Raw genomic sequence first — 27,894 nt, 5'->3', positions numbered from 1 at the left:
ATGTCCAGTTCATGCTTGGATTTCAAAGGTACACTTTATCTTAACAACTACCTCTAAGACAATAACCAAAGAAAAATAAATAGGACCCTAAAATTTGACCAGAACTGCTGTCTGCCATGTTCCGAATTTGTGGCATATAATGCATTGTATAAGGCATCAACTAACATACCATTTCCCACACCATGCCCTGCTGTAAACAACTTCAGAACACTGTTTTCTTCTACCAGTGAATAACACCTCAATCAACAGCTTTTTTTTCTTTTTCTTTTATATTCAATTCCCTTTAACCCATGTTTTTCCTTATAGGCTTCCTAAATAGTCCAGAATCTGGAGTAATGTTAGTTTTTTTTCCCCTACAATATAACTGAAGAAATAATTCTGCCTAATGTTCCTGCCTCTTTACAAAGTGATGGCCTGTCCAAACAAAATTTATAGTTTAGGAGAGAACTACCTTACTGATTATATCCCCCACTGCAAGAACCTCTTTTTTATATGTAACCAGGTTAAACCTTTGCAACTTAAAATTGTTTCTCTAAAAGCCTGCCTAATTATTCATAGAAATGAAGGCATGCAGCCCGCAAAATTATTCCAAAAATTCAAGGGCTGCAACCTCAATCTCTGCTCTGTTTATTTATCCTGAGGTAGCACTACCACAGGGATTTTTGAAGTACCTCCGAGAAATTACATGCTCTGATACATTGCCTTTCCAATATCAAAGCCAGAAACAGATGTTAACTAATGAGTGTCTACAGACATTCTGAAGTCGCTGCTTTCTCCCCTCCTGCAGTGCTGCATCCAGCTCTGGGGTCGCCAGCAGAGGAGGGATGTGGACTCGTGGGGCAGGTTCAGAGGAAGGGACACAAAGATGATTAGAGGGATGAAACCCCATGAGGAAAGGCTGGGAGAATTTGGATTATTCAGCCTGGACGAGAGGAGGCTCTGGGGGGTGACCTATTTGTAGCCTTTAAGTACCTGAAAGGGCTACAAGAAAGACAAGAGAGAGAGTATATACAAGGACACGTGGTGACAGGACAAGAGGGAGTTGTTTTATCATGAAGGAGGGTAGATTTAGATTGGATACTAGGAAAACATTCTTTATGGTGAGGGTGGTGAGGCCAGAGTTGCTGTGGATGCCCCATCCCTGGAAGCGTCCAAGGCCAGGTTGGATGGGGCTTGGAGCAATCCGGTCTGGTGGAAGGTGTCCCTGCCCATGGCAGGGGGTTTGGAATGAGATGGTCTTTAAGGCCCCGTCCAACCCAAACCATCCGATGATTCTATGTTTTCACAAGCTGCTGTTTCAGGTGTTGTGAAGGAGACAAAAAATAGCAAAACCCCCACATTTTTCTTTGCTTATAGCTCTGTTAGCACAGAACGGAGTAAACCCCGGGGCAGCAACACCCATTTCTGGACCAATTCCTAGCCTCGCCGCGATTTCCTCGGAGCCGGCAGCGAACTTTTATTCCTTTTTATCCCCTTCTTCCCCTCATCCCTTTTATCCTCGTCTCGCTTTTATCCCTCTTTTTATCCCGCTGCTCATCGGCGCCATCGGCGCTCGGCGCATCGACTGCAGCGGGAGCGGCTGCGCCGCCTGCGCCGCGCCCGCCGCCATCTTGGCGGGCGGAGGGAGAGGTGAGGGGAGAGGCGAGGGCGGGAGCGGGGCTGGGATTCGGGATCCGGGATCCGGGATCGGGGATCCAGGCGGGCGCACAGGCAGGCAGGCAGGCAGTCCAGCAGCCCACTAGGCCCGCGGCCGAGGGTTGTGTGGTGCGGCCGGCGCGGGGCTCGCAGCCGCTAACGTGTCGCCCTCCCCCCCCCTCGCCCCCCCGACCCGTGTGCTCTGCCCGCAGGCGGGTCCTCAGGATGGACATCAGGCCGAACCACACCATCTACATCAACAACATCAACGACAAGATCAAGAAGGAAGGTACGGGCGGCTGCCGCTGGGAGGCCGAGGTGGTGCCGTGGGGCCCGGCCGTGCTCTCTCACGCGGCGCTTGGCTCCGGGGGGATCTCTGAAGGGGAATCTCTGAAGGGCCGGGCAGGGTGGGATCGCGAGCCGAGCTCTCGCAAACGCCTGCCTGTAAAGAAACAGCGGCTAAAGGCAACAAATATATCAGTTTTAAGTCTTTTTGTAGGCCCCTCGTTCTACGGAAGCTTCTCGCTGACTCTCCACAGCAGTTCTTTGGCTGCAAGGTTTGCTTTTCACTGAGTAACTAATTTAGGGGCAATGGGAATATTCAGTGGATGATAACAGGCGTGTTGGCGCACGTTTTGGCCGTCAGCAGCCCCTTCTTGACGAACTGTAGGAACTTCAGCGTGCTCTTCGCTGGTTTCGGGGTGTGAAAGTGGTATGGGCTGGTCAGCTTTGTGTCGCTGTGTTACGGACACTGCCCTGGGGTTTCTGCACCCCACACCAGAGAGAGGGGGGCTGTGTGCTGAGGGATTTTTAGCTCCTCACGGTGTGCTGAAAAGAACTCTCTTGCGATTGCCTGGCTGCATGTTCCGTGTCTGCCTCAAACCACCCACTTGTGATCTGAAGTGATCACGGTAATTTATAAGTGATGGTTTGTGAAAGCAGTGTGTGGATCATACCAGCACTACGTAGATGTTTCTTCAGGGTGCTTCAGAGAGACATCCAAAAATGAAAACAGCTTTGCTGATTCAATGACATGTCAGGATGGTTCTGCTGTGAATAAATTTTAACTTGGGGCTTTGCAGTATGTGAAGTGCCCTATAAACTGATAAGTCCCCATAATGAAATTTTGTGCTTATAATTCTTAAATAGAACGATAGAATGGTTTGGGCTGAAAAGGATCTTAAAGCTCATCTAGTTCCAATCCCCCTGCCATGGGCAAGGACACCTTCCACTAGACCAGGTTGCTCAGAGCTCCATCCAACCTGGCCTTGGCAATTCCAGGGATGGGACCTCTCTGGACAACCTGTGCCAGTGACTCACCACCCTCACAGAAAAGAATATTTTCCTAATCTCTAATCTAACCCTGCCCTCTCTCAGTTTGAAGCCATTTCCCCTTGTCCTGTCACTCCAGGCCCTTGTAAATAGTCCCTCTCCATCTTTCACATGGGCTCCCTTCAGGTACTGGAAGGCCACAATCAGGTCACCCCAAAGCCTTCTCTTATCCAGGCTCAACAATCCCAATTCTCTCAGCCTTTCCCCATAGCAGAGGTGCTCCATCCTTCTGATCAGCTTGGTGACCTCCTCTGGACTCGCTCCAACAAATCCATGTCCTTGCTGTGCTGGGGATCCCAGAGCTGGAGGCAGCCCTGCAGGTGGGGTGTCACCTCAGTGGGGCAGAGGGACAGAATCCTCTCCCTTGCCGTGCTGCCCACGCTGCTTTGGGTGCAGCCAAGGACATGGCTGGCTTTCTGAGCTGCCATTGCACGTGGCTGGGTCATATCCAGCCTCTCATCCATCAGCACTCCCAAGTCCTTGCCAAGGCTGCTCTCCCTGTTCATCCCTCAGCCTGGATTGATGTTGGGGGTTGCCCTCACCGCAGATGCAGCACCTTGCACTTGATCTTGTTAAACCCCTGGGGCAAACAGGGGGTTTATAATTATCTGTAAAACTTACAAATGTCTTCTTATTTTAATACAGGTTTTGAAGTAATTTTTAAGGAAAGTGTTCCAATAAAAAGCTTTTTTGTAATGAAAAAAAGCCACATCAGTGTGGTTGGTCAAGAGCAGGAGGAGAAAGGGACAGTGAGCTGATACTGTGTAGTCTCAACAGCAGTAAGCAAGAGGCAGTGCTTTTACCTTGCTGAAATATTTAAAATGTAAGATTTGTGAGTTAGAATGAGTACACAATACAGGGGATTTATTTAGGTTGATTTGGATAAGATTGAGGTTTCATTTGGCGTGTAATCAGGTGATTTTAAAGAATGAAAGTAAATCCATTGCAGCCATAAGGTGCAGTAGGATCATAGGAAAACACACTCAGATCCAGAATATGAAAAAATTGATTAAAATTGAGAGAATTGATTAAACAGTTACAACCAGAATTTCCAGATTTAATTACCCTTATAGTTACTGCTTTTCTGTGTTCTTGTTTTCAGTCACAGCTCTTTAGTGCTGCTTGTTGCAGCCTTGATTTATTGATCGGTCTGTGATGGCTGTCATACATCATACCTGGATGTGTGGGGGTTTGTGCATATCTACATATATGAAAATATGTATTTACATACCCTTGTGTAACAAATATTCCCTTAGAGTGGTAGAGTGGATGGTGCTGCAGCTTCTTCACTACCTGAATACTTGAGGTGCGAAACCAAGTGTTACACACCAGCTTACAAAAACTGGGCGAACAGTCGTGCAGCAGTTTTGACTAAACTGATGTAAAGTATCACTGTCTGAGCTAAAGCTGGTAAAAAAACATTGTGCCTGAAGGACAGCAGACTGTAGAAGTGGAAATTTCTGTGTAATCTGTTCTAATTTGTTCCCACCTGTGGTCCCCAGAGCTGAAGAGGTCCCTGTATGCCTTATTCTCACAGTTTGGTCATGTGGTCGACATTGTGGCTTTGAAGACCATGAAGATGAGAGGACAGGCTTTTGTTATATTTAAGGAACTTGGATCATCTACCAATGCTTTGAGACAGCTCCAAGGCTTTCCGTTTTATGGGAAACCAATGGTAAGTTATTTTGTTACCTTCATGATAGTGTGATACGGTGTTCTGGTACTTGCACCTTGGGAATGAACCCTTACTTGCAATTTGTTACTGAAGGGTTCCTCAGTTATGTCACATCCTGAGGAGTACCTGGACGTTATCTCGAGTATCTGATGAGTATCTAGAAGGATGCTGAAGAGACTGCAGTTACAACACACACAGAGGTTGAACTGAGCATTTAGGCTTCCTAAGTGGTGGCTTTTTGTTTTTCTCTGCTGGATTATAGTTTTACCTTAAATAGTTCCATTTTATTCATCATGTCTTCCGTTGAATCAGTTAAATTATTTCTATAATATTATTGAAGTTAGGTGCTTTCAGTTACTTCATGTAGAGTAACCTTAACTACTGTTAGATTAATAATGAATATCTAGAATACAATGCTCCCTTTTTGAGGTAACAGTGAGGAGGGTGAAGATCTCCACAGTTGTACTTTCCAGATGTACCCAGTGGTTTAATTTTTTTGATTGATGGCTAGTTCTGCTTGATTGTAGACCACCACACCAAGTAACTGCACTTCAGTGTAACTTCAGTGAAGCAAACACACTACTGGCTGATAAACGTGATTTAGTCATGTACTCAGTAACCTGCAGAATGGCACTACAACTGATAGGAGTTGCCTGCTTGGATAATTAGGCATCTCTTAATTCTGCAGCTGTTGGTGAGGTGTAACAATACATGATGGATGGGTACATTACTACTGGCTTTCACCTCATGGCTTTGAGCACTGAAGAGGGCAGAGACAGTTGTGCTGCTGAGCTGTTTTCATTAACACCTTCAGATTCTCTAATGAAATCCTTAACACTGAGTTGTGCAAGCTCTTTCCTGCCATTATTTATCCTTAAGGAGTTTTGTGCTCAGTTAAATTCAATAAGAAATAAAAAGAATAAGGCTTCATAAGCTCTCAGGTGTACTTTCCTCTTTGAGCTTTGCCTGCAGCCTGCATACTCTTGCCTGGGAACTAAACAAAGGCATTAAAATAAATCTTCAGTTGCTGCATATTTTATTGAGGTAGTTTCTGAGAGGGAAAACAGTAGGAGTGTGTGCAACCTATAATGTTGCACCCCTGTGTAGTCCTACTTGCATCTGCTTACCCCCCTGTACTGGGGGGCCTTTGGCAGAAAATCAGCACTGTTGTGCTGCTGACACAATTTATGCTATCCTGTTTGGATTAAGGTGGGTATTTGCCTTTCTATTTAAGATGTCTGAGTTTTGCTGAACTCACTTCTCTGCAGAGATACGAGAAATCACTGTCAGATTTTAGCTCCCCTTGAAATTGAGTTAAAAACCCTCACAGGTTTTGTGAGGGAAGCTAGTGCCAGTTTTTGCAAATGTTCTTGTATCTCTGTGTACATCTTACCTTGACAGATGTTAAAAAGATGCTGTTAGATGGAGTTCTGATTTCAGTGAGTTAAAATTAGTAATTTCCATATTAGGGTGTTTTTTTTTAGCGTTCTCTAATTGTGTTCAGAACTGATTATGCGGATTAAATCTCTGTAAGAATACCTACAATTTATAAGAGTATTTTTAGCATAAGATGTTCCTGCAAAAAATGTATAAATACACAGTTAAGACAAGTGGTGCAAAATGTTGTGCTATTAACTGCAAAATGTACTGAGTTGTTGTTTTTTCTTTTGAAAAGCGTATCCAGTATGCAAAAACAGACTCCGACATCATCTCTAAAATGCGCGGGACTTTCGCTGATAAGGAAAAAAGGAAGGAAAAGAAGAAGGCCAAAACTCTGGAGCAGTCAGCAAATGCACCCAATAAAAAGGTTATCCAGGTAAGCTGCTTCTCTGTTTAAAAAAATTAAAAAAAAACAAATATAAAAGCTGTTTTAAATATTTTTTCCTCAGACTTAAGTGTTGTCTTTTGGTACTTTTCACTTCCTAAATTGGGCTCTGTTGATATCTAGGGCTCTTGAGCACTTGCTAGAAGTTGAAGGAGAGTGGACTGATTGTACAGTCCTTGCTGTTCCTTTTTTTTCCCCCTCCTTTGCTATTACCAGCTGAAAATAAAGATGCAGGGCAAAGGTACAATAAACCAAAGTAGAAACTAACCTCTTTTCAGAAAAGGAAAAAAAGGAAGGTGTGCTTATCTTTAATGCCTGCTTCAAGTGCTCAGTCAGCTTTTCCCTTCAGTGGTTTAATGCCTTGATTGCCCTATATGCACTGAAGAATGGTAAATGGGAACAGGAAAATTAATCCATAGTGAGGTGAAAAGGAGTTGGCTTGGAATATATCTCCACTAAGGGATGGCCTGGCCTACAGTAACAACATTTAGTAATTTCTGTGCTGAAGTATAGCAGAAGACATCAAGACATCTGAGCAGCTCCTCCCAGTTTATATACTGGGCATGATCTGTGCTGTGGAATATCCCTTTGGCCAGTTTGGGTCAGCTGTCCTGGCCGTGCTCCCTCCTGGCTTCTTGTGCACCTCTTCACTGGCAGAGCATGGGAAACTGAAAAGTCCTTGATTTAAAACAAGCACTGCTTATCAACAACCAAAACACCAGTGTGTTATTAGAGTTACTCTTGTACTCAAATAAAAACTGTACCAACTACTAAGAAGAAAATTAATTTTATCCTAGCTGAAACCAAGACTCGTCCCTAGGCCTTCATTTTCAAAACTGCTTCCTCCCTCTCTGACGGTTAAACCGAATTTTATAATGTGGAGAAATAGCTGACTCAGCCATTAGTCAGACCAGATACTACTGATGTTTTTATTTCTTTTGATTGCCTGGGTTTGGAGCTCAGCAAAATTCACATGCCGTGTTCCCTTTGGGAAGTATCTCGTAAGCAACAAATGTTCCTTGGATTGCAGCTTAAAAAAAACTTAACATGTGTCATGGTTTGTACAGAAACATGGTGATGTGTGCTGATATATTTCTAACAGAACACCTTTTTAAAGCTGTTTTGTTCTTATTTGCTAGGGAGCAACACCAAATTCAGCCAATGCCCCAGGGACTGCACCACAGAATCAGGTAATGCTTTTTTATTTTTGTAACTAAAAGCTCTAATGTTTAAAATTATTCTCTATGAATAATAGGTTTGTTACACATGTAAATTTGAGGGTATATTCTACAGTTTTCTCTTTGTCCTGTGAGACATTTGTCTTACAACTAAATCACAGCAGACAAACAAAAGAAATCCCCCTTTTACTCTATCTGGTTGACAGGAAATTAGAGTCTGCAATTTCTTATTATACAGAAAGCAGCACTATTATCAAATCATACTGGATTCTTAAATTTGAACTGTGTTTACTATCAGTTGAAGGATTCTTGATAATTTTTTCATTGTTAATAAATTCCCTTTAACTTATTTTGTTCTAGTAGTAGATAAGGAGAAGGAAGTGTCAGCAAATGACTACTCAGCCTTGTGTCTGGTGGGTGGCTTCAAATTCATATCAGTAGGCAAATCTGTTAAAGACTAAAGCTTTTAATCTGATGAGGTTTCTAATTAGTAAATTTGAATTGAGCACTGTAGTAAAACCATGTGGGTTTTGTGGATTTTGGTTGCCCAGAGATATTCAGCGTTTTGGTAGTACTGTGGATGAACAGAGTATTCATCTTGACTTCCCACTGCTCTTCTGGAAGGATGAAAATTTCTGGAAATAAGAACCTCTCCAAATTAATATATCACTGCAAAAGCCAGTGAGCTCTGTCTGAGGGTCTTGTGAAGCCCAGATAAAATGCTATGAGCAAAGCTAAGGACATGTGTCTTGGTTCAAATAATCATGCAGACAGATGCAGTGGAATGGGTAACTGTGTGTAATCTTCTGAGCTTTGATCTTCTGTTGTTGCAGGTGCCTGATAACCCACCAAACTATATCCTTTTCCTTAATAACTTGCCTGAGGAAACAAATGAGATGATGCTGTCCATGTTATTCAATCAGTAAGTTTTGAATAGAGATGGCTTGTCCTTTGAATTCTTCTGTTACCTGTGTGTGCTTTCTCAGTTGGCAAACTGACTTTTTAGAAATAAGAGTTTCTTCTGAAGGTACTTTGTCTTATTGCCAAGTTTGCAGATGTCAGTTCTGATGACCTGGTTCAGGAGGCAAATCCAATCTTTTTCATAGCTGGTTTTGATTGTGTAATTTATCTACTATCAGTCTGCACTGGCTTTAAGCTGGTGATTGTAATCTTGAAGACTTTAGGACTGCAGGGGCAGTTTTAAAACTAGCTTTGATTGCTCCTGTATGAGTACAAGACTGATTAAATTGCTTCCACCTAATGATCCTTAATTGAGGCATAGTTCTAAAGACTGGACATGTAAAACCCTTCAGTTTAAATCTTTCATTAGTGATAACTATTGTGCTAGTAGATGCTTCTGAGAAGGTCTTACTGCTGCTGAAGAAAGACGTATTATCAAGCTAAGAAACATGATTTGACTCTCACCTTATTTTACAGGTTTCCTGGGTTCAAAGAAGTCCGCTTAGTGCCTGGGCGCCACGACATCGCGTTCGTGGAGTTTGAAAACGAGAACCAAGCGGGAGCTGCTCGAGATGCTCTCCAGGGATTCAAGATAACCCCATCTCATGCCATGAAGATCACTTATGCAAAGAAATAGCTGGATGCTCCCGTAAAGGAGTTATTTTCATCAGCTGCCATGTTTGCTGTTCTCTGCAAAAAAAAAAATAAGACTTGTGCAGAATTGCCACAATGACCAGGACAGACGCAGGATTTCCGTGGATCTACGGGATAGTAACCTTTTCTGTTGAAATACTAATTTTTATAAAATAAAAAATAAATGTGCTGTTTTCAAGCCATGTTTTTTTCCTCAGATCTGTCTTATTATTGATTAACCTTGCAGGGCTTTATTCAGTTTAACTACCTTTAAGGTGATATTCATTTCTCAGAAGTGACTGCTGAAAAATAGCTGTCTTTCCAAAGCGCAAAGTGCGATCAGGACTGCTAAATGCCAGCATATTCAGAAAAAATACAGCACTCAACCTTCAGCCTCGTTATCAAGGCAACCGCTGCTTTTCAGCAAGAATCATTTTGTCACTTAGGAAAAATGACTTACCACTAGTGGGGTTTTTCCCCAGGTATGGGTGGAAATTGCAGTTTGACACCACTGTTGTTCAACTTGGTTTTGTCTTGGTGGCTGGCAGTAGAAGCAAGTCCCCAGAAGACACATAAAAGTTTCTAGGTTTTAGACAGACTTTTCAAAAATACCTATTCCTAATGCCTCTGGTTGGTTAGGTTTGTTTTACTTTTATTTTTTCTCATTTATTAAAAACCTTACAGGTCTTGTGTAGTTAACACTGGATGCAGCGAAGTAATTAGATGTAGTATTGTGAGTTGTAACTGCTCTAAATATTTTGGTAAAAAAAATCAATAAAGTTGTAGTGTTTTGTATGTGGCAACATAAACCACTTTTTTCTGCACCAGACCTAAAAAATTGAAATTTCATCTGTTCTCAGAATATCTTGCAAGATAACACCTCTTTCACGATCATCTCAGTTACTGTCCTGTCTCCATATACAGGTTTTTTTCATTCTTCTTAGTGATTTTATGTGATTTCTCAAGTGTTCTAATACTTGCAAGTGAAAATTGTTTCCATGTGCCTGTAAGGGAGCAAAAATGACAGTTAATCCATCATGAACCTTTTGGGTTCCCTTCTGCAGTCATAGTTCTATAGGTATTAATTATCCTGCCACTGCATCCCACTAGTCTGTGTACACGAGACTGCCATTGCTTTCCATATTCCAAGGGTCTGGAGCTGTCTGCCAGAAAAGTGTCGTGTTGAACATGCTAAGCACATGTGACCGTCACACGCGTGCTTAGCGTGACCTTGACGTGTTGTGTTGAACACACTAAGCACACGCCAAGGTCACGTTAAGGACACGCGACCGTCATGTGACCTTGGCATGTCATGTCGAACACGCTAAGAACACGCCAAGATCATGCTAATAACATGTGACTGTCACCTAACCGTTGCGTGTTCTTAGTGTGACCTTGGCATGTCAAGTCAAACACGCTACGCACACACTAAGGTCATGCTAAGAACACGTGACCTTCACAGGACTGTCACGTGTCGTGTCGAACACGATAAGCACATGCCAAGGTCATGCTAAGAATACACCAAGGTCACCCTAAGAACACGGGACTGTCACGTGACCGTCGCGAACTCTTAGTGTGACCTTGGCATGTGACACTAAGCACACGCCAAGGGCACACGAAGCACACGCTACCGTCACGTGACATCACGTGTTCTAAGCAAGACCTTGGCGTGTCGTGTCAAACATGCTAAGCACACGCCAAAGTCACACTAAGAACACACGACCATCACATGTGCGCTTAACGTGACCTCGGCGTGTCGTGTTGAACACGCTAAACGTGTGATGGTCGCGTGTGCTTAGTGTGACCTTGGTGTGTGCTTAGCGTGTTCGACACGACACGCCAAGGTGACACTAAGCACACGCTAAGCACATGCGTGACGGTCGCATGTTAGCGTGTTTGACACGACATGGCAAGGTCATGCTTAGCACGCATGACAGTCATTTGTTCTTAGCATGACATTGATGTGTGCTTAGCGTGTTCGACACAACACGCCAAGGTCTTGCTAAGCACACGCGTGATGGTCGTTTGTTGGACAGGACATGCCAAGGTCACACCAAGCACATGCGTGACAGTCGCCTGTGCTTAGCATGTTTGACACAACACACCAATATCACGCTAAGTACACGTGTGATGGTCGCCTGTGCTTAGCGTGACCTTGGCATGTCATGTCGAACACGCTAAGAACACGCGATCGTCACGAACTATCGGAGTTCGGCGGAAGGAGTAATGGACTAGAGGGCTGGAGGAGAATGTGGTGAAATCAGCTGTGAGGAGAAGGTGATGCTAGAAGTTACAAGATGCACTTGTGTGGGATATTTGATGGCAGTTTACAGGTTCTGCAGTTCTGGTACAACCAACAGCTCTTCATGAAGTGGGAAGCACTGGTTCTCTGGACTGCTGTTTAGGAATTTCCAGACTTGCTTTTGGTCACATCTAAGGACTGATCCAGACCGGCCTTCTGCAGCCTTGACAGTCTGTGCTGTGAATTCCTTAGGGGGCAGCACCCACAGCAGCTCTGGTGGGTGTTCGTTTTGTGTGTTTGTGTGTGTGCGTGCCTACGTGTGTTTTAATTAAAATACTCCCTACAAGTCTTGCTTCATGTATGCTAGGACAAGATTTGGGGAAGGTAGATGAATTCCAGGTGTCCTCTCCAAGGCATAAAGAGGATCTTTTAAGTCAGTCTGGGTACCATTCAGTGTCTTGCATCTGCAAACTCAGCTGAGTTCAGCTGTGTAAAAAGGGGGAAATTGTTGCTGTCCTGATGTGACCTGTGTGTTTTGCTGTGACTGCACCTCCCCGTGGAAGGGATCTTACCTGCACAAGAATGTGGTGCTTGAACTCTTAAATTTCAAGTTTGAATTGCTGGCTCGCAAAGCCTTTTTCCTATGTTGCAACTCCCTAATGGTTTGCTTACATCGCATCCATCTGTTAGGGTCCCAGTAGGTCCTTCCTGTAGATGGAAACAGGAGTCTGCCACTGAGGATTTACAGTCCAGCAAAGATCATGCTTGTCAGTGAGCATTTGTGAAAATGAAGGACAGGAGGATTTGGAAGGATGTAATTTCCTTTGCTGCTTAACAGGGTCTGACTTAATTTCCATTCTCAAACTTTGCCTGAGGTAATTTTATGGCTGTAGGCAACTCCAGGAAGGCTTAGTTTTAAATAATACAGTTGATGATTGAAATGTTAATGCAGAATGGCTTTGGGAGGGGATTCAGTTTTGTGAGTGGACCCTGAAATCTTCCCTCTGCCTGCAGCTCCTCTGGTGGGGTGGAATGTCGCCCCAGCCCCTTCCCATTGGCCCAGTGTGTTTGTCCAGGTGTCTGCCTCTTCCATAAAAGCCTTGGATCATCAGACCTGGCACACATTCCTCAAGTGCTGCGGCAAAGAAAAATGACACAACGTGTTCATTTGGTGGTTTTACTTTTGTGTGTCAGATTAATGTGTCCTCTTGCAACTGGAATTTTTATGGACAGGCTTTCCAGCAAGAAGCTGTGTGCTGATGATGACTGTGTCTGTAAGTAAATCTGCTTTTATTTTGAGGAGAAAATAGTCACAAAAATAACGGTGGAGTTTGGACGTGTTAGAGAGAAGTGAAAACTACTCTGCTTTCTCAGCTATGTTACATTTGCATTGGCTTGCCAGCTTTAAAAGGAGAGTAGGAGGGTGATGTGGAATGTCGCATGCAGTTTTACTGCAAAGTGGGTTTTGTAAAGGACATTTTTCTTTCAAGTGAAAGTTAAGTGCAGAGAGAAGGATTGTAACTTTCACTGTGATGAAATGGCACAATCTTAAGCTGTTACTTTGTTTACTGTAAAATAGCAAAATAAGCAGAGCAAATTCTTTAAGACTTCAACTGATTTCAAGATAACCTGCTTTTATCTGTGGAAATAGTTTTACCTATGTGCATACAAGCCCACATGTATTTGTATTTCTCTAAAATTATCCACGTATTTAAATATGTCCATCTCATTCTTTTGGTGTTTTTCTTTCCTAGACACTATTTCCCTTGCCAGAGCAGAAGAGGATTATAATGCTTCAGACTGCAGATTCATCAATATTAAAAAAGGGCAGTTGATCTATGTTTACTCAAAACTAGTGAAAGAGAAAGACTCTGGAGAATTCTGGGCTGGAAGTGTAAGAGGAGATTCTTGTATATATGAACGAGCTAGAAGTAGATTAACACACATTTCTGTCAAAAAATGGATGCTAACACTAAGCTATTGTGGGATTTAAAGCAACAACTTAGTTTTAAAAGTGAAAGTTTAAGCAAACTGGTTGAGGAGTCTTGAGGGCTGTAATATTTTTCTTTTTTTTTTTTTAATGAAATATCTTCAATAGCTTTCTGGTAATTGGTGACTGAATCTTAACAGAAGGGCTTAACAATTCTTTTCTGTGGCTGTTCACTGAAACTTTGGAGGAGAAAGCTTGAGCACAATTGGTCATAAAACTCTTAAGGGAAGCAAAGATAAATATAACTGCATTTGCAAAAAAAAAAAAAAAAGATCCAGGTGAACTACAAGCAGTATCATCAGTTTGCTCAAGGTTTGTGCCTGGATCAGAACTTCTGTTAATGGTTTGTTTCATGTGCCAGCTGATTGGAACATAGGAGATGTAAAACCAGAGTAAGAACACAACTGGGTGACTAAATGATAAACCAGCTTGAACCAGATGAGGATTGTTTAAAGGTACCTAATTCTATATCTCCTTGCTTGAAGGTTTATGCAGAACAGTATGAAGACCATATGGGGACAGTTGGTTATTTCCCTAGCAGTTTAGTCTCAGAGCAACATGTCTATCAAGAAGCAAATAAGACTGTTCCTACAACGGTAAGGAATTTGCAAAAGCCCAGCTGGCTACATAATTGTACTTGGCTATGTAATGCTAATTTGCTGTAAAAACAAATCATGGTTGTGGCAGTTGATTGTAGCACGTCACAGATGCTTAGGGATGCAATCTTTATACAGGCAAATAGCCTCAATAAAATCCCCAACATAAGCTTTGATACTGCAGACATTACAAATGCTGGAATAAAGGCTTCATCCTGTTAGAGTTCCTGTTGATTTGGATAGTATTCCTTCATGGCCACGTAATTTTTACCCAAAGCTTTCTATTTTAGAGGCTGGGTATTGTGCTGTGAACTTCAGTAATGTGTAAAAGTGTGCCTTCTGTTAGATGGACACTGCCATACAGAACTTGTGATTGCTGAGAGCATGTTGGCTTTCTCGTTACAAAGTAAATGGTATGTCAGAAAGTTGAATTAAAAAGGTTTTGGAAGCACAATAGTGTTCTGTGAGTCAGTAGGCTGCATTTCTGAAAGGATGGTTGTCCCTGATACTGCACAGTAGGGTCTCCTATACCATAAACTTTGTATTTTTACTGAATATCTGAAACACTTCACAGAGGAGTGGAAGAGGAGGGTCCTTTCTTCAGAGGCTGGTATGATTTGGCTTACAACTAATGCTTACTGGTAGTTTATCTGTGCTGAAAACCAAATCAAGTGGTAGATATACAGTTCTCCCCTTCATCCATACTGAATATTTAGCTATACACCGTTTTGTGGCATATGGCAAAATACAATTAGCGCGTCAATCTGGAAACTCTATCTGGAGTTTTTAATCCTAGGTCCAGATTATTAGGTGGGTTTGATTAACACAGAGGAAATAAGTGAAAGGAAGAATTTTGTTTCAGGTTAGTAATCGTGAGGATCTGTGTTACAGTGTGTCAGACAAGTTTTGTTTGAGGAAACACACACCCTTATCCAAGATTTATCCAGTGACTGCTTTTCTTGACGCTGCACTGGGTTATTCTGAATTTGGCCCAGAAGCATTGCAGCAATTAATTAGTCGAAGAACATGAACAAATAACTAAAGTATGTTTCTAAGCTCTTTTCTCAATGGTATGACAGCCAGTCTGCTGCATGGCAAGCCGAACTGGAAGCAGAGTAGGTTAAGCACTGCCTTAGCCTGCAGGCTGACTCAGGCTCCACAGTGGAATCCTGTCAGGCTGCAATACTGAGTTTTAACTGGGGAGTCATTTCTTTCACAAAACGATTGACACAGACTTCCAGTTCTTTCACCCTTCCTTCACTGCTCCTTGCTGTGCAGGAACACTGCGAGGAAAACAGGAGGCGATACAGAGATGTTCTTCATGTCCCGCTGATCTCAGCTGTACGTTGCAAACGGGACCTTCAGGATCTGACTCTTTGCTCACATTTAAAACAGTCTATAGCATACCTTGACCCATCTGTGGGCATGCTGCCTGCTCCAGAAATAACCCTTAAAGGAGCTGCTCTGCACAGAGCTAGTGTTGCACACCTCCACAGATGCCACCAGCCTTCCCTCTGCAAGTTGGGAGCCAGTCTTTCGCTCGCAGTCCGTAATCTTCTCTGTGTTTTTGCCTTGTTTTCCCAGCCTTGCACCTGCAAAGCCCAATACTGATGTACACCGAACTCTCTTAGGGAGGGGTTCATATTTATATGAGGAGATCTGGTGATGCCCACAGCTTAACAATAAATCAGCACCCAGCACCTGCCCTGATCAAGGCACTGGATGGCACAAACCAAATGGCACCATGTGAAGAAATGAGTGATTGGGAACTCAATGGAGAAATATATTATGGGGAGCACCTGAAGCTTGAAAGAGAGCATCAGCTTGGGAGCCTCTGTGTCTCCGACCCTCCCTTTATTTTTTTAATTTTTTTTTCTTCCCAAAAAGTAACTTTCACTGTTGGAGTCAATGCATACCATTAGCTGCAGACCTTGCTAAAATAAACCTGCCTGTGAACTTGTCTCAGCAGCCTTTTGTGCAGCACTTAGGTAATCCATGCCTGTTGGTTGCTGTTTGAGCAATAAATCTTAGGAGATTTTTTTTTTCTCAGTGCTGTACTTCTGAACCATTGAATCAAATTGACTACAATGGACTGAGCACAATGGGCTGTGTGTACTACAGAGTGGTGTTGGATTGCCTGCCTTCCCTCAGTCACTTAAAATTGGCCATTTGCTGGCTAAAATGAGAGCTCTCTCATTACCAGTAAGCAGCTGTTCTGCAACAGCTCCCTGTCTTCCTGCTTGCAGTGGGCAGCTATTTGGGATACACTGAATGGGAATGAGCACCCACAGTGTGATAATTCAGTGCAACAGAATCAAGATCTGTGTAGGTTTATAAGGTAATAGCAGGAAGGAAGCAATATGCTCTGGAAGTCTATTCCATGCCAGAAGTTTTCAAGCAGAATATTGGCATTTGTTTTCTAGTCAGCATTTTTCCGTAGCAACCGTGCTGCACAGCCTCAGTCTGTGTCATCCTTTTCATGTGGGATTAGGAATTGTTTGAGGATAAAGGGTTACATATGACTAATCAATCCAGGTATGGATGTAGAAACACAAAACAAAAAAGGGAGATAAAGGAATCATTTGAAATTAAGAGAGAAGGAGGTATTGTCTAATTAATTTTAAGAATTCAAGGCAGGAACAAATTATCTGAGCTATGCAAAAGAGTCAAAAGACAAAAGGCCTGTTTCTTTTCCAGAATGCTTTGAATATATTATGGTGTACTTTGCTAATATTATAATGTATTCTGTGTTTGCATGTACTCATGTACCTTTGGGAGGGTGATAAAGGAATGTTAATCCTTCAGTTATCTCAAAACATCTTTCCTTTTAACTCTCTTTTTCAGGACATTGATTTCTTCTGTGAACAGCACTGAAAGCAGTCAAGCAGTCTCTCAGCTGCTACCGGGGAAAGCTGCTGGGAGGAAACCTGGGCACCCTCCCTGGACACAGAGCCCAGCCCATAATAGATGGTTTTGGAACAAATAATCTTTCTTCAAAACAAGAAAATTTTCATTTAAAGAGAGTGATTTGGGATGGAGACACAGTCCCACATAGGATTTGTTCTTTAGAAATTTTTTGCCTGCGTATGCCTTGTTACTTGTTAATAAAGCTGATAGCCTTTGAATTGCTGTAAGTCTCTCTGGTGTAAATATGCTTTGAATGGGATTAAACTGAACTCAGTTCTGCTTCCTGCATTTCACAGTTTTAGGTGAAGCTCATTTTGGAAGAACACAGCTTGGCATTCAGACCCCTCAGTGTTCATGCTGCAGTGTACCTGGCTGAAATAAACAGGAGCTGACTTTCAGGAGGAGAGGAGAATCAATACAAATGCTAGGGGGCATTGGAGGATGCTTTTGATTTTCTAGAATCTTTCTTTTTCCCCTACGGTGATTATTGTCCTTGCAGTTTCCTCTTTGGAAATCACAGCAGTTTCACCATTATTGTTTCAGTCGTAGGTACACTTGACAAGAGCTCAAGGTCTGTTTCTGTTCATTTTATCACAGCATAGGGGAAACATATGCACAGCTTGAGGTGTATGTCAGGTTTGCATTTCAAAAAGGTTGTGTAGAACTCTCGATGTGGCCTTGAAATGCACTCTTAACTCATGGCATCTATTAGTCTGAAGTTAGTATTAAGTCTTCAACCTCAGGCAGGGATTCAGAAGCCTTTAAACTAACCTGTTGTGTACTTTTCAACAAGGATGTCTTTGAAGAAGCGTAATACTCATAAGTCATTACCTTAAGCAAGAGGCTTGTAACTGAGCAAGCCTTCCCGCTGCCGTGGGATCCGATCCCTTGTTTGCCGGTGGGAGCGGCGCTGTTCGGTGAGCGCAGGGTGACATCCAGCGGCTGGCTTCTGCCTGGCTCTGGGAAGGACTCCGAAGGCTGGTTAGCAGCATCACAAGGACACTCAAGCTAGGACTTTCCTCAGGGGTTTTCTACCAAAAGCAGGGTCACACCGAATCCACATCAGAGTGCTCACAGATTTGCTCGGTCTTAAAAACCTCAAAGGACTCTGGGTAACTTATTCCTTAATTTATTCTCATAGTGAAAATTACTTGCTTTATCTAAAACCTGTTTTGTTTGGTTGTGTTTTTGTTGTTGTTGTTGATTTTTTTTTTTTTTAATTTATGTCCGTTGTCCCTTTTCCTCCACAGAGAACCTCAGGTAAAAGCCCGGATCCATCTTCTCAATAAGCCCCTGGTAGTTTAAGGGGAACTGTTTCTTCCCCAGTCTCAACAAGTGCATCTTGCACAGCTTCTCCCATCAGGGCTGGTGAACCCTTGCCCAGCTCGTTCCTGAACATGCTCCAGTTGCACAGCAGCAGGCCAGGTTTTTGATTTGTGGTGTTGGTAACAGGGAGGATGACTGAGTTTCGGAAGGATTCACACGTGCTTATCTGATTCTCACTTGTGACAACGCTAACATTTCGCAGTGTAGATTTTTTTTTTTCCAATTACATACAGTGCTGTAAGCATCTTGTTGTCTACTCTGCTAACAAAACACATGCCTCGGGGCTTATGATAGATGACAAGGAGTTCGCTCAGGGCTTTCCTGCAATGTGTTTCTTCCGCAGAAAATGTGTTCTCGCCACCACAACTTTGTCATGCCAGTCCACTCCGACAACAACAGGAGCACTGTGTGTTCCAGAAGTGTGCTGGCCCTGTGGCAACGAGACAGTGCATGAGGTGCCTGTAGCCACAGTGGTGCATTGGTGTTACCAGTGTGTCAGCCAGCTCTGCACAACAAACTTCAGCGACACAAAATAGCAGGCAGATGGTGGGTACCAAGTTCCTTTCCACACACAGGTTGCAGCATGAGGGTTTTGGTGGAGGAGAAACAACATTCCCAGCTGCCCTGGCCCAGAGCTAATGAAGGGCTGATTGCAGCCCTGACTAGAATTAAGGGGGGATGAGTAACACCTGCTGTAAAAATCACTACCTGGTCAGGGTGAGGGTGAAAGTGGGGGATGCAAAGACAGATTGAGAAAGGAAGTGGGTGGATACAGGAGAACGTGAAAGGTTGATGGTCTGTGCTTTGTAACCCAGAGTGCTTTTTCTGAGCTGGCTGTTGTAAGAAAATACCTCTCTGATATGAACCTGAGACTTCTTGTGGCCTTGAAATTTAGGATTCCTTGGTATGGAGTAGCCAGGTAAGAAAAAGAATAAATTTGGGCCTGTGTTGATTCTTATAATAGTGCTTGCTATTAAACTAGTCCTGATTTATATTTATTTACTGGACATACCTTATTTAAGCTGAAAGATAACTTGTCTTTCTTTCCTCTTCTCTGGCAAAGGAGAGATGCTTTATCTTCTGTTGGCTGACACTGACCTGTCTACAGGGTTTTTTCCCTTACAGCCTCCCACTCCTGTTTGGTTTTCTTGAGCTGGTATGGCTGTGTCACCAGCCCCCAGAGGTGACTGATGGGTTTATGGAGCAAAATGGCTTTCAGGTTTAGAAATGGCTGGTTTTTTTCAGGGGTGGGTGATGAAAACTGCTTTGGGATGGATGAATAGTGTTGTCGATACAAATCACAAGGAGCCAGTGTGAGGCTGATTGTTCTTCCTACTCAGACTGAAATTGCACTGCCAGCCCATAACAAGTAGAAGTTTAAAATATATGGTGTTGGGTAAAACTGCATGAGTATTAAGTAAATATCATTGCAGATATACATATATATATATATATATATATATATATATACACACGCTGTAATATTTGAGTTTCTCAGCATTGTTTAAATAAAAGTGTGAATTTCTCTGAAGAGTATAAAATGCTAAAGGACACTTAGTCTTGAGCAAGTACACAAGCTATAAAGCTTGTCTTACAAGATGGTGTGGTCAGAATGCAGCTTAAATATAGCTCTCCTGTCTGTATTGTAATATTTTTTTCATATGTTCTATAGCAAAGCACTGCCTGTGGTCAGTCCCTCAAGCAGTGACAGTGGTGTTAAGATTTGTTAGAGGACAAAGACTTTTTTTGTTGTTTGTTTTCGAGTGGGGAAATACCCATAGAAGAAGATTGGGTTTCACCACTGTGTTTTTGCCACAGGGGTGTGTAAAATTGTTCAAGTGGGTGGACTGGGTTTGTGGGTGTCGTACCCAGCTCTACTCGGATTAGATCTTTTTCCTTCCCATATGGCACACCCTTTGAACAGCAGTGTGGAAGAGAAGAGCTGCCAGTCCATCTGCTAGTGGCTCTGTTGGAGTGTAGCCCACACCAGTCAGTCTTCCATTACAAATCTACCAGTTTCAGTGATGTTTTGTTGCCTGGAGATTCCTTAAGTCCCAGGTAGACTTACTGGAAGCCAGAGGTGGAGAAATTCCTCTGCAGGAACAATAACCCAGGGGTCTGGGCACTCAGCTATGATACAGGGAAATTCTATCTCTTAATTCCTGGTGGTTGAAACGCTGACTGAGTGCATCTTACTTGTCCTCACTTCTGGAGGTTACCAGAGCAGCTGTTGGTGACAGAAGAGAATGGTTCCCAGTTCTGGTGCAGAACAAAGAAATTCCTCAGTTAAAAGTTTCACAGGAGAAAAACTCTTACTTCCTTCAGAGTTCTAGTGGATTTTGAAAGTCTTTGAAACAGCTGACCCATGTTTCTCTCAGTGAATGGATTCTTGTAGATGTTGTAACTGCTCTTCTCTTCAGAAAGAGTAACACAGCTTTGTTTAATCTAAATGCAGGTAGCTTGGTATATGGGGTGTTCTTTAGGCAGTTTCCAGTAATTTATTCAGCAAAAGGTGAAATTGCTAGCACTGGTCTGATGTAAAGTCAGACTGGTTTAATATAGTGTACAGCATGCACTGATCATGGTGCCAGCCAAAGCCTTAATTTCTCTATACCTTCTTTCACATGCAAATGGATCTTTGTAAACAATCCCCCCTAACGTAAACAATCCCCCCTAACGTAAACAATCCCCCCTAATACCCACACACTGTGCTTTGAATACTCTAGAATGACATGTAACAGAGAAATGATAAGTTGTCTGCTTTAAGGATATGTGTTGATATCCTCACATTTTATATTGCTTCTTAAAAGTAGTAATTTCCAGTGATTCAAAAGACAATTCTGAAAGGGACAAGGTAATCATTCCTGGGGAAAGTTGAGAATAAAGGACTGTTAACAGTATACAAAACAATAGGAAAAGCAGAAGATGCAAAGTCCTTAGGAGGCCTTTGATGTGTCATCCCACCATACTGTATAACAGAGAATGGGAGAGAGTTGCCAAAAATTCTTCATTTGGGCTGTAACCCCTTTTCAAGATAGTGCAAGTAGAGGGGTTAAGCAATGCATGGAGGTGCATAGACCCTCATCTTACAAGCTGAGATCTGTAAGTGTTTTCCAGTTCTGTCATAGACCTGTTTCTCAGATTTTTTCCTATACAGTAAATCTGGCCTCTTGCTGTCATGTCACCCTTTCCACATGACAGACACCTCCACTTACTAAAATAAGTATTTTTACCTGGTTTTTGTGGTGGGAGACACTGACTGGGCTGTAACTCAAAGCAAGAAAAACATTATAAATATAGAAGTGTACTAGCAGGTAAAGTTTCCTGGTTCAAATGATACCAATGGGGGTGAGAGAACTGTGTACTGGAAGGAAGCAGTAGAAGATTGAGTAGGAAACTGGTGCAGAAAGATGCCTGGAGCCTCAAAAGAGATGAGAAAGGCAGACCTGACATGGGAGATGGTTGAGACAGGGGGAACAAGGCACAGCTGTTGTAGCTTGTGCATTCAAGAACACAGGCATCCTGTGTTAGATGGCAGATTCATCTCTGCACTCCCTGGACCAGAGGTGATGTCTTTGCATTTAGTATCCCTGGAAGAATTCTTTCATAGCTTTGTGTCACTGCTTTGTGAAACTCATCCCAGACACTGTAGCTTGGCATACCTGACTGGTTCCACTTTGTGTTGCAAGGATACTCAACGTGCAACAGACTTAGTTAGGTGTGCAAAGTACAAAATCACGTTGTTTCAAGCTATGGATGTGGTCCCTGAAAGCTTCTTGGCCATGTGAGTGTGACATTGCCCCTAGTGTAAATTAGCCCTGTCTTTCAACTCAATAAACAGCTTTTGCAGCACGCAACAGTGCAAAGCTCTAATGCTTGCAACCTGTTTCTAGCTAACTCAAGGCTCTCCTCCTTATGCTGTTTTTGCAGTGTAGACAGACTTTTGGATCTTTCTGTTAACTTGGGAGAAAAGGCCAGAATGTCATGGCCCAAGTGCCGCCTTTTCAGCAGGAAAAGCTGCACCTACAGAAACAACCCTTATGTCATTTAACTTAATAGAGAGAAGACAGCAAAATCTCTGTCCCTAAGGCATTACTGCCTCCTCTGCCTGAGGGAGACATGGGTTTCTGCCAGAACAAGCTCAATATCCTTTCATTAGCTTGTGGTTTGTTTGTGCTGTAGACTTGTAAGCAGATGCTACATGTTCTTAAGGGTTTGAACTGCCACTTTTTGTTCTGAAGACAGAGTTCTGTCCTAAACACTGTTTTTTGGCTTGGTGTATTCTTTTTTTTTTTCTTTTGTTTTAAGGGTTAGAGGCAAGTGCAGGAGGCATTAGCTATTCAAGGATACTTGGAATAGCCATGGTAGGAGATTACTAAGTCTGTGGTTCAGGCTGTTAAGCCAAGTTGTCCTTCAGTATTTACAGCCTACATGTGCATAAAGTCATAACGTGCTGCTGAGCAAATTTAGGTTGTGTTTTCATTTGTGTGTGTTAGACACACCTGGGGATCAGGCAAATATTGAGTTGTTTGGAAGCTCATACAGTTTCTGAGTAAATGCTGGTGGGTGTTGATGCTTTCTGGAGTTGCTTCAAATTGCCTGAATGTGACCAGTGAACACAGGGAGTCTGGCAGGCCTGTTTGGAGCATTATCAGAAAAGCGCAGTTTTTTCAGAAAAGTGAAGTTTAACCAAAGAGTTTACCGGGAGGGAAAAATGTGAAGTAGGAAAATGCTTATTTTGACTCTTCCTGCAAACATAGATATTGGTCATTTTCCACCCTCAGCCTGTCAGCTAAATACCACTATAATTATGTTTGTTGCACAAACAAGTGATGGAGGTGCTTCTTGAAATACTCCTCCATGATGTGATTTCTGCAGCTCTACTTGATTCTACCTCGAGCTGATTGTGGCACTGTGGTTCTGGCTGTGCTGAAACTTAAAGCTGGCAGTATCAAGGCTCCAGGGTGCAGGCAGTGGCTTTCCCATTCTGTTCAAATTGGTAGCTGCTGATGGCTGGCTGGGCATGAAGAGCAGCTGGTGCGATTGGGAAGATTGGCAGCTTTTAAAGCATTTCTCCTGTGGGAGGCACAGTGCAGCAAGGAATAGGTGTCTCCATGATGTCAGGGAGCTCAGTGCTCTGGTTCTCAGTTGGTGTTGCAATGCCACTTAAAGCAGCAGAGTCCTGTGTACTTAATGCATGACACCATGGTCATCTCAGTGTGACCATCATTAGGTTCCCCTTCATAAGCCAGCCTTGTTTGTGCATCCAAGTGGATGATGAAACCAACTCGGTTCTTTTTTATTCTGAAATCCTGAAGCCAGCTGCTTTGAATTTGTCTCCTTTGTTTTCAGATAATTTTTTTATCAGAAATATGCAACCATTCATACCCATTGTTGGCCTGTGGAGCAAAGATAAAAATCACTGCCTGCTTGTTTTGGGCCCCTCTCCTGGTGGCTGAGTTTTGTACCTTGCCACTCCTGTGTTGGGGTACCAGTGATGCACTCAGATAGCTGTTGCTATCTGTCTCTACTAGGAATAAACATGAATATTAAACCACTGTCATGAATAAACCTAAATAGTTCTGCTACTTTGTGCTTTGAAGACTTTACATTATGCCCCTCTTATCTTCTTTAAAGCCACCATCAAAGTCCTTCTCCATTAATGTTAAAAAAAAAAAAAGGTCATATAATTGAATCTCCTATTGTTTTAAGAGTTTAAGAGTTCAAAGTTTTTAAGAGCACTTTGAATGTTGTCTGAGGAAAGGTTGCTGCCCTCGTGTCCTATCCCACAGCTGCTTCTTCACTGAAGCACTACAGAGATTCACAGAACCTTCCTCATCCCTTTACCATGTGAAGAATGGTTTTCTTCGAGGTATAGATTGTTCCACTCACACCATGAATACTTTAACTATCAATCACTTCTTTGTCCGCATGAGTGCTACTGCCATCCCACGGGATTGCAGGCTGCAGAACCTACAGAAACACAATCAACCCTGAATGTATCCTTGAATAGATTTAACTGATTTTCTACAGCTGGCACTTTCTCCAAAGTAGAAGTGCCAAGACAGACATGTACATAAGCTGACTCCTTCCACTTTGCTCATAAACCAATGCAGGGAAGAGATTCTGAGTGATTGTACCACCAAACAGAAAACTAAATGCCTTTGCAGAACTGGCTGCAAGCCCAAATGTTAGCAAGATCTGACAGGTTGTGGCAGTCAGTCCCTCTAATTTTTGAGGAGAATGCCTTTGTTTCAATCCTGCCAGGCATCTTTTTAAATAAATTGCTCTTTCTCTTGTTTCTGATCTTAATGGATGAATGAGGAAGAACTGTTTGAAGATAAAAGCCATTAATCCTTCAAGAACAAAACCATCTTCTTCATCCATTTTTAAATAGCTCAGTTTTCTATGTGTCAGCCAGCAAGCTGAACCAGAAGAGTTAGAAAATCAGCTCTAAAAGGTATGGAACAGGTTGTTCCCCCGTGTGGAGGCACAGCTTACTCATGATCCTCTTACTGAGACTGCATTGTGAGCTCTTAATCCAGTCCTTCAGAGACTTAGTCTTAGTCTCTATGCATAAAGCACAGGCTGTGCCTCTTGGGCAGCTGTTCATCTCCTTGGAGGAAAATGGTAGAGACCCTGTTCTGTTCAAACCTCCTACTCAGTCACTACAAGATGTTGTGAGTAATACGCAATAATGAGAAGTTTTCTGACTGATGGTGACTAAAAGGGGCTGTTTTGGAAGCCTCAGTTTTGAGGGAAACTCAATTGATGACTACATTATTACAAAATATTATTATTAAAAAATCTTGCACTCTGCTCTGTGACAGATGCTGCCACCTCTATCTAGCTGTAAACTAGCTTAAGAAACTCTTCAGCAACACAGAACTAGACTAACTAAGTTCTGTTTTGCACCTCTGGTGTTATTGTCCTCTGTGTGCCACAGCATCACATCCATTAAACAGGCTGTGTGTTACTCTGAATTGTATGTGATGTGTCTTAGATGCATTTTATGGGCCCTCTTTCATTTCTATGGCTCCTAATCTGCAGCTGATGAATTCCTGCCTTGCACTGCTGCTGTAGGTGGCTGCAGAGGCTGTTGTACAACTTGTGAAAGCCCACTTTGAGTACTAGAACATAGGAATTGTCTGGATTTCCCACTGTCACAAGCTACCTACCTACAGAGATGGTGCTTCATTTTGCTCAGATAAACCAAAGATGGTTTATTTGGACATGTTGCCTGCACTCTGACCTCCACAGAGTAATAGCAACTTTTGAGGTCACCTTTGGATGTCAGATCAGCTCTAGTTAGAGCAGCTGGATTTAGAGGCTCAAGTATCTTCCCTGGTGCACAAGTAGATCTGAGTCTTTTTGACTTACTTCAGGTAGTGGCACAGTAAGTATCACCTAAGTCTGTGTGATGGATTCAAATACTTCTGGAAAACACTGACAGAACACTGCTTTTGTTCCACAAATTCAAGTGATGTTTTACTGACCAAGCTGCACTGCTGAGGTACTCCCATTTTAAATGCTTCAGGAGCCAGAGCTGACTAAACCAACCTTTGAAACTAAAGTTTATGAACTTGAGTAAATATGACCCAAGAGTGGGGAAGGAACTTGTGCCACAAATGGTGGCCCGCTCAGATTGTTGACTCATGGATTCCTGATTGCAAAGACTGTGAATCCACGGATACAGGGCAAGTGATCACCTTTGATCATTACGTATTAGAAAAGGCCAGACCCACCCCACCTAAATATTATCTCTGTCTTCATCGTTCTTGCCCCTGGTCTGGCACTCCTGTTTCGAAGATTTGTCGAAGGTTGGCAGTGTTAAGGGTAACTGCCTTATCTACCAGGAGATGTGCTGGTGAGAGCTGCCATAGAAAGGCCTGAAGCAGCATCACAGAGCTGTGATCATCTGAGTTTTGCAGGGGGTTGTTGACATATGCAGATCCAAATCTCTTCTGGAGCCTTCCCCATAACTTGCTTCCTGCTAGGCTTACGTAGTGTCTATGTTCAGTAAAATTGCATGAGGCTGAAGAGAAAGTTTTCTCTGAGAAATCAGAAGTGGCTGTTGCTGGTGCCTTTTGAGACAATGGAAATGGTGTTTGATGAACAGAGACAAGATCTCTCTAAACACAACACCCTACTAGGCAAGTGCTTTGGTTTGGGTATTTTAACTCTTACAGTAGGTGGGTTGCTGAAGGTTCTTAGCTACTGTGTTTTAACCTAGGGATGCTCAAGTAAAAAAAAAGACACTTTACAGGCTATTGTAATGTTAATGGTCCATAATTACTAGCATCTGATGCACTAGTTTACTGTTCATAAAACTGAAAGTCTATTTTCCTTCATAGATCTGCTGCCTCCAACATAATAGGAGGGTATGGGGGGGGTGGATGCCTGGAGTTCTTCAGTTTAAAGGAATTAGGTCTGGGGTATAGGCAGCTGTCTTTTATATTCTGGCTGTACTTATGTGAATTTTTCAGCCTGTGCTTCCCTTTCAGCCTTTGTCCATTATGTCATAGCATCAGTCTTGGCTGAAGTATTGATTTAATTCAAGGAGATTAATTTAGGCTCTGCAGTATTACAAGCTGACAAGCTTCTTATAGATGAAAAGATCTCTTAAGAGTCTTTCCCTTGAATACCTGATCTAGAGGAAGGAAGTCTGTTGGGTGATACAGTGAAATAATAGCTGGATCCATTTGGACACCCTTTCATGAAACAATGAACTTGCACACGACCAGCCCCATCCAGCACCACTCCTGGGAAGGGTGGGACTGGTGAGGATTAGACCTCTGGGGCCTGGGGCCCCTTCAGGACAAGGGAAATAGCTGTTCAGAAGTAAATCAGCAGATTACAGAAGTGAACATTGGCCTCACTGCTTAGTTTTTTTGGTTTGTTTTGTGTTTTGGTTTTTTTCCTGTGAAAGGGAATTGGGAGAGCAGATTGAAAACTGTGAATGCTTCATTGACTGGTTGGGGCTGCTGGGGTGCTGCTGGGCAGGGTTCAGGACACTGGTAAATTCTGATGAAGAACTCTGGTCTTGTAAGGCTGGAGTAGAGTCTTAAGTATTTGTTTTGTTTCTACTATCCTAAATGCATGAAATTTTATAACTTCTGTCTTAGCTAGTCTAGGCTCCTCTCTCTGTCCATATAACTAATAGAGATGAAAGAAATTGTTGTTAAGGGCTATTTGAATTTGATTTAGCAAAACACAAGAAATTACTGGAGGATAAAAAGCCAGCTCATTTTTTTTATAGTATGCATTGTTCCATTACATTGTTCTTTCCGATGATCTGCAGTTGTTGTGTCGTGTTTTTATCCAGTACTTTCTCTTTTGATGAGGGCTCTGTATGAGAGTTGGCAGTCATATATATATATCAAAACTCTTCTCTATTCCATTTGTAGTTACTTGAGATTCTGCATACGCAAGCAATGTTATTTTTGTTGCTGTTGCAAGTTAGTAAAATGGAAATTGTTTTCTCAAAGGGACAGTTTGTAGATGCTGGGGAGCTAAAGTGAATGAAGAAAAATCACTGGAGTAATTTTACAAATTGCTCTCATTTTGTTTCTAGAAGGCTCTAATTTAGAATTCA

General features: G+C 42.6%; 3 protein-coding genes across 4 annotated transcripts in view; all 3 read left to right on the top strand.

Annotated features, from left to right (window-relative positions):
* Positions 1-27,894, top strand: part of MACROD2 (mono-ADP ribosylhydrolase 2) — a 1,470,694-nt gene that overhangs the window by 1,039,123 nt on the left and 403,677 nt on the right. The window lies entirely within an intron of this gene.
* Positions 1,611-9,441, top strand: SNRPB2 (small nuclear ribonucleoprotein polypeptide B2). The gene is made up of 7 exons (XM_050314986.1): positions 1,611-1,629; positions 1,848-1,924; positions 4,470-4,642; positions 6,318-6,458; positions 7,607-7,657; positions 8,479-8,567; positions 9,083-9,441. Exons 2-7 carry the CDS (start codon positions 1,861-1,863, stop codon positions 9,240-9,242), a joined length of 678 nt encoding a protein of 225 aa, XP_050170943.1. The 5' UTR covers positions 1,611-1,629; positions 1,848-1,860; the 3' UTR covers positions 9,243-9,441.
* OTOR (otoraplin) lies at positions 12,511-16,985 on the top strand. 2 transcript variants are annotated; one of them, XM_050314994.1, is made up of 4 exons: positions 12,511-12,754; positions 13,235-13,374; positions 13,956-14,066; positions 16,911-16,985. In XM_050314994.1, exons 1-4 carry the CDS (start codon positions 12,631-12,633, stop codon positions 16,938-16,940), a joined length of 405 nt encoding a protein of 134 aa, XP_050170951.1. In that variant the 5' UTR covers positions 12,511-12,630; the 3' UTR covers positions 16,941-16,985. The 2 variants fall into 2 exon arrangements, with proteins under 2 accessions (XP_050170951.1, XP_050170950.1); XM_050314993.1 differs by lacking the exon at positions 16,911-16,985 and having other exon boundaries at positions 13,956-14,180.

The sequence above is a fragment of the Myiozetetes cayanensis genome, unplaced genomic scaffold (assembly GCF_022539395.1).
Source record: "Myiozetetes cayanensis isolate MyiCay16 unplaced genomic scaffold, myiCay2020 scf2-11, whole genome shotgun sequence".
NCBI classification, from domain to species: domain Eukaryota; kingdom Metazoa; phylum Chordata; class Aves; order Passeriformes; family Tyrannidae; genus Myiozetetes; species Myiozetetes cayanensis.
The sequence above is the reverse complement of the archived record's forward strand: the minus strand, read 5'-3'. Positions and strand labels throughout refer to the sequence as shown.

Coding starts and splice junctions, on each gene's coding strand:
- SNRPB2 (XM_050314986.1), top strand. CDS start 1,861: ATGGACATCAGGCCGAACCACACCATCTACATCAACAACATCAACGAC. Junction 6,459..7,606: donor CCAATAAAAAGGTTATCCAG/GTAAGCTGCTTC, acceptor CTTATTTGCTAG/GGAGCAACACCAAATTCAGC. Junction 7,658..8,478: donor GGACTGCACCACAGAATCAG/GTAATGCTTTTT, acceptor CTGTTGTTGCAG/GTGCCTGATAACCCACCAAA.
- OTOR (XM_050314993.1), top strand. CDS start 12,631: ATGACACAACGTGTTCATTTGGTGGTTTTACTTTTGTGTGTCAGATTA. Junction 12,755..13,234: donor TGCTGATGATGACTGTGTCT/GTAAGTAAATCT, acceptor TTTCTTTCCTAG/ACACTATTTCCCTTGCCAGA. Junction 13,375..13,955: donor GAGAATTCTGGGCTGGAAGT/GTAAGAGGAGAT, acceptor CCTTGCTTGAAG/GTTTATGCAGAACAGTATGA.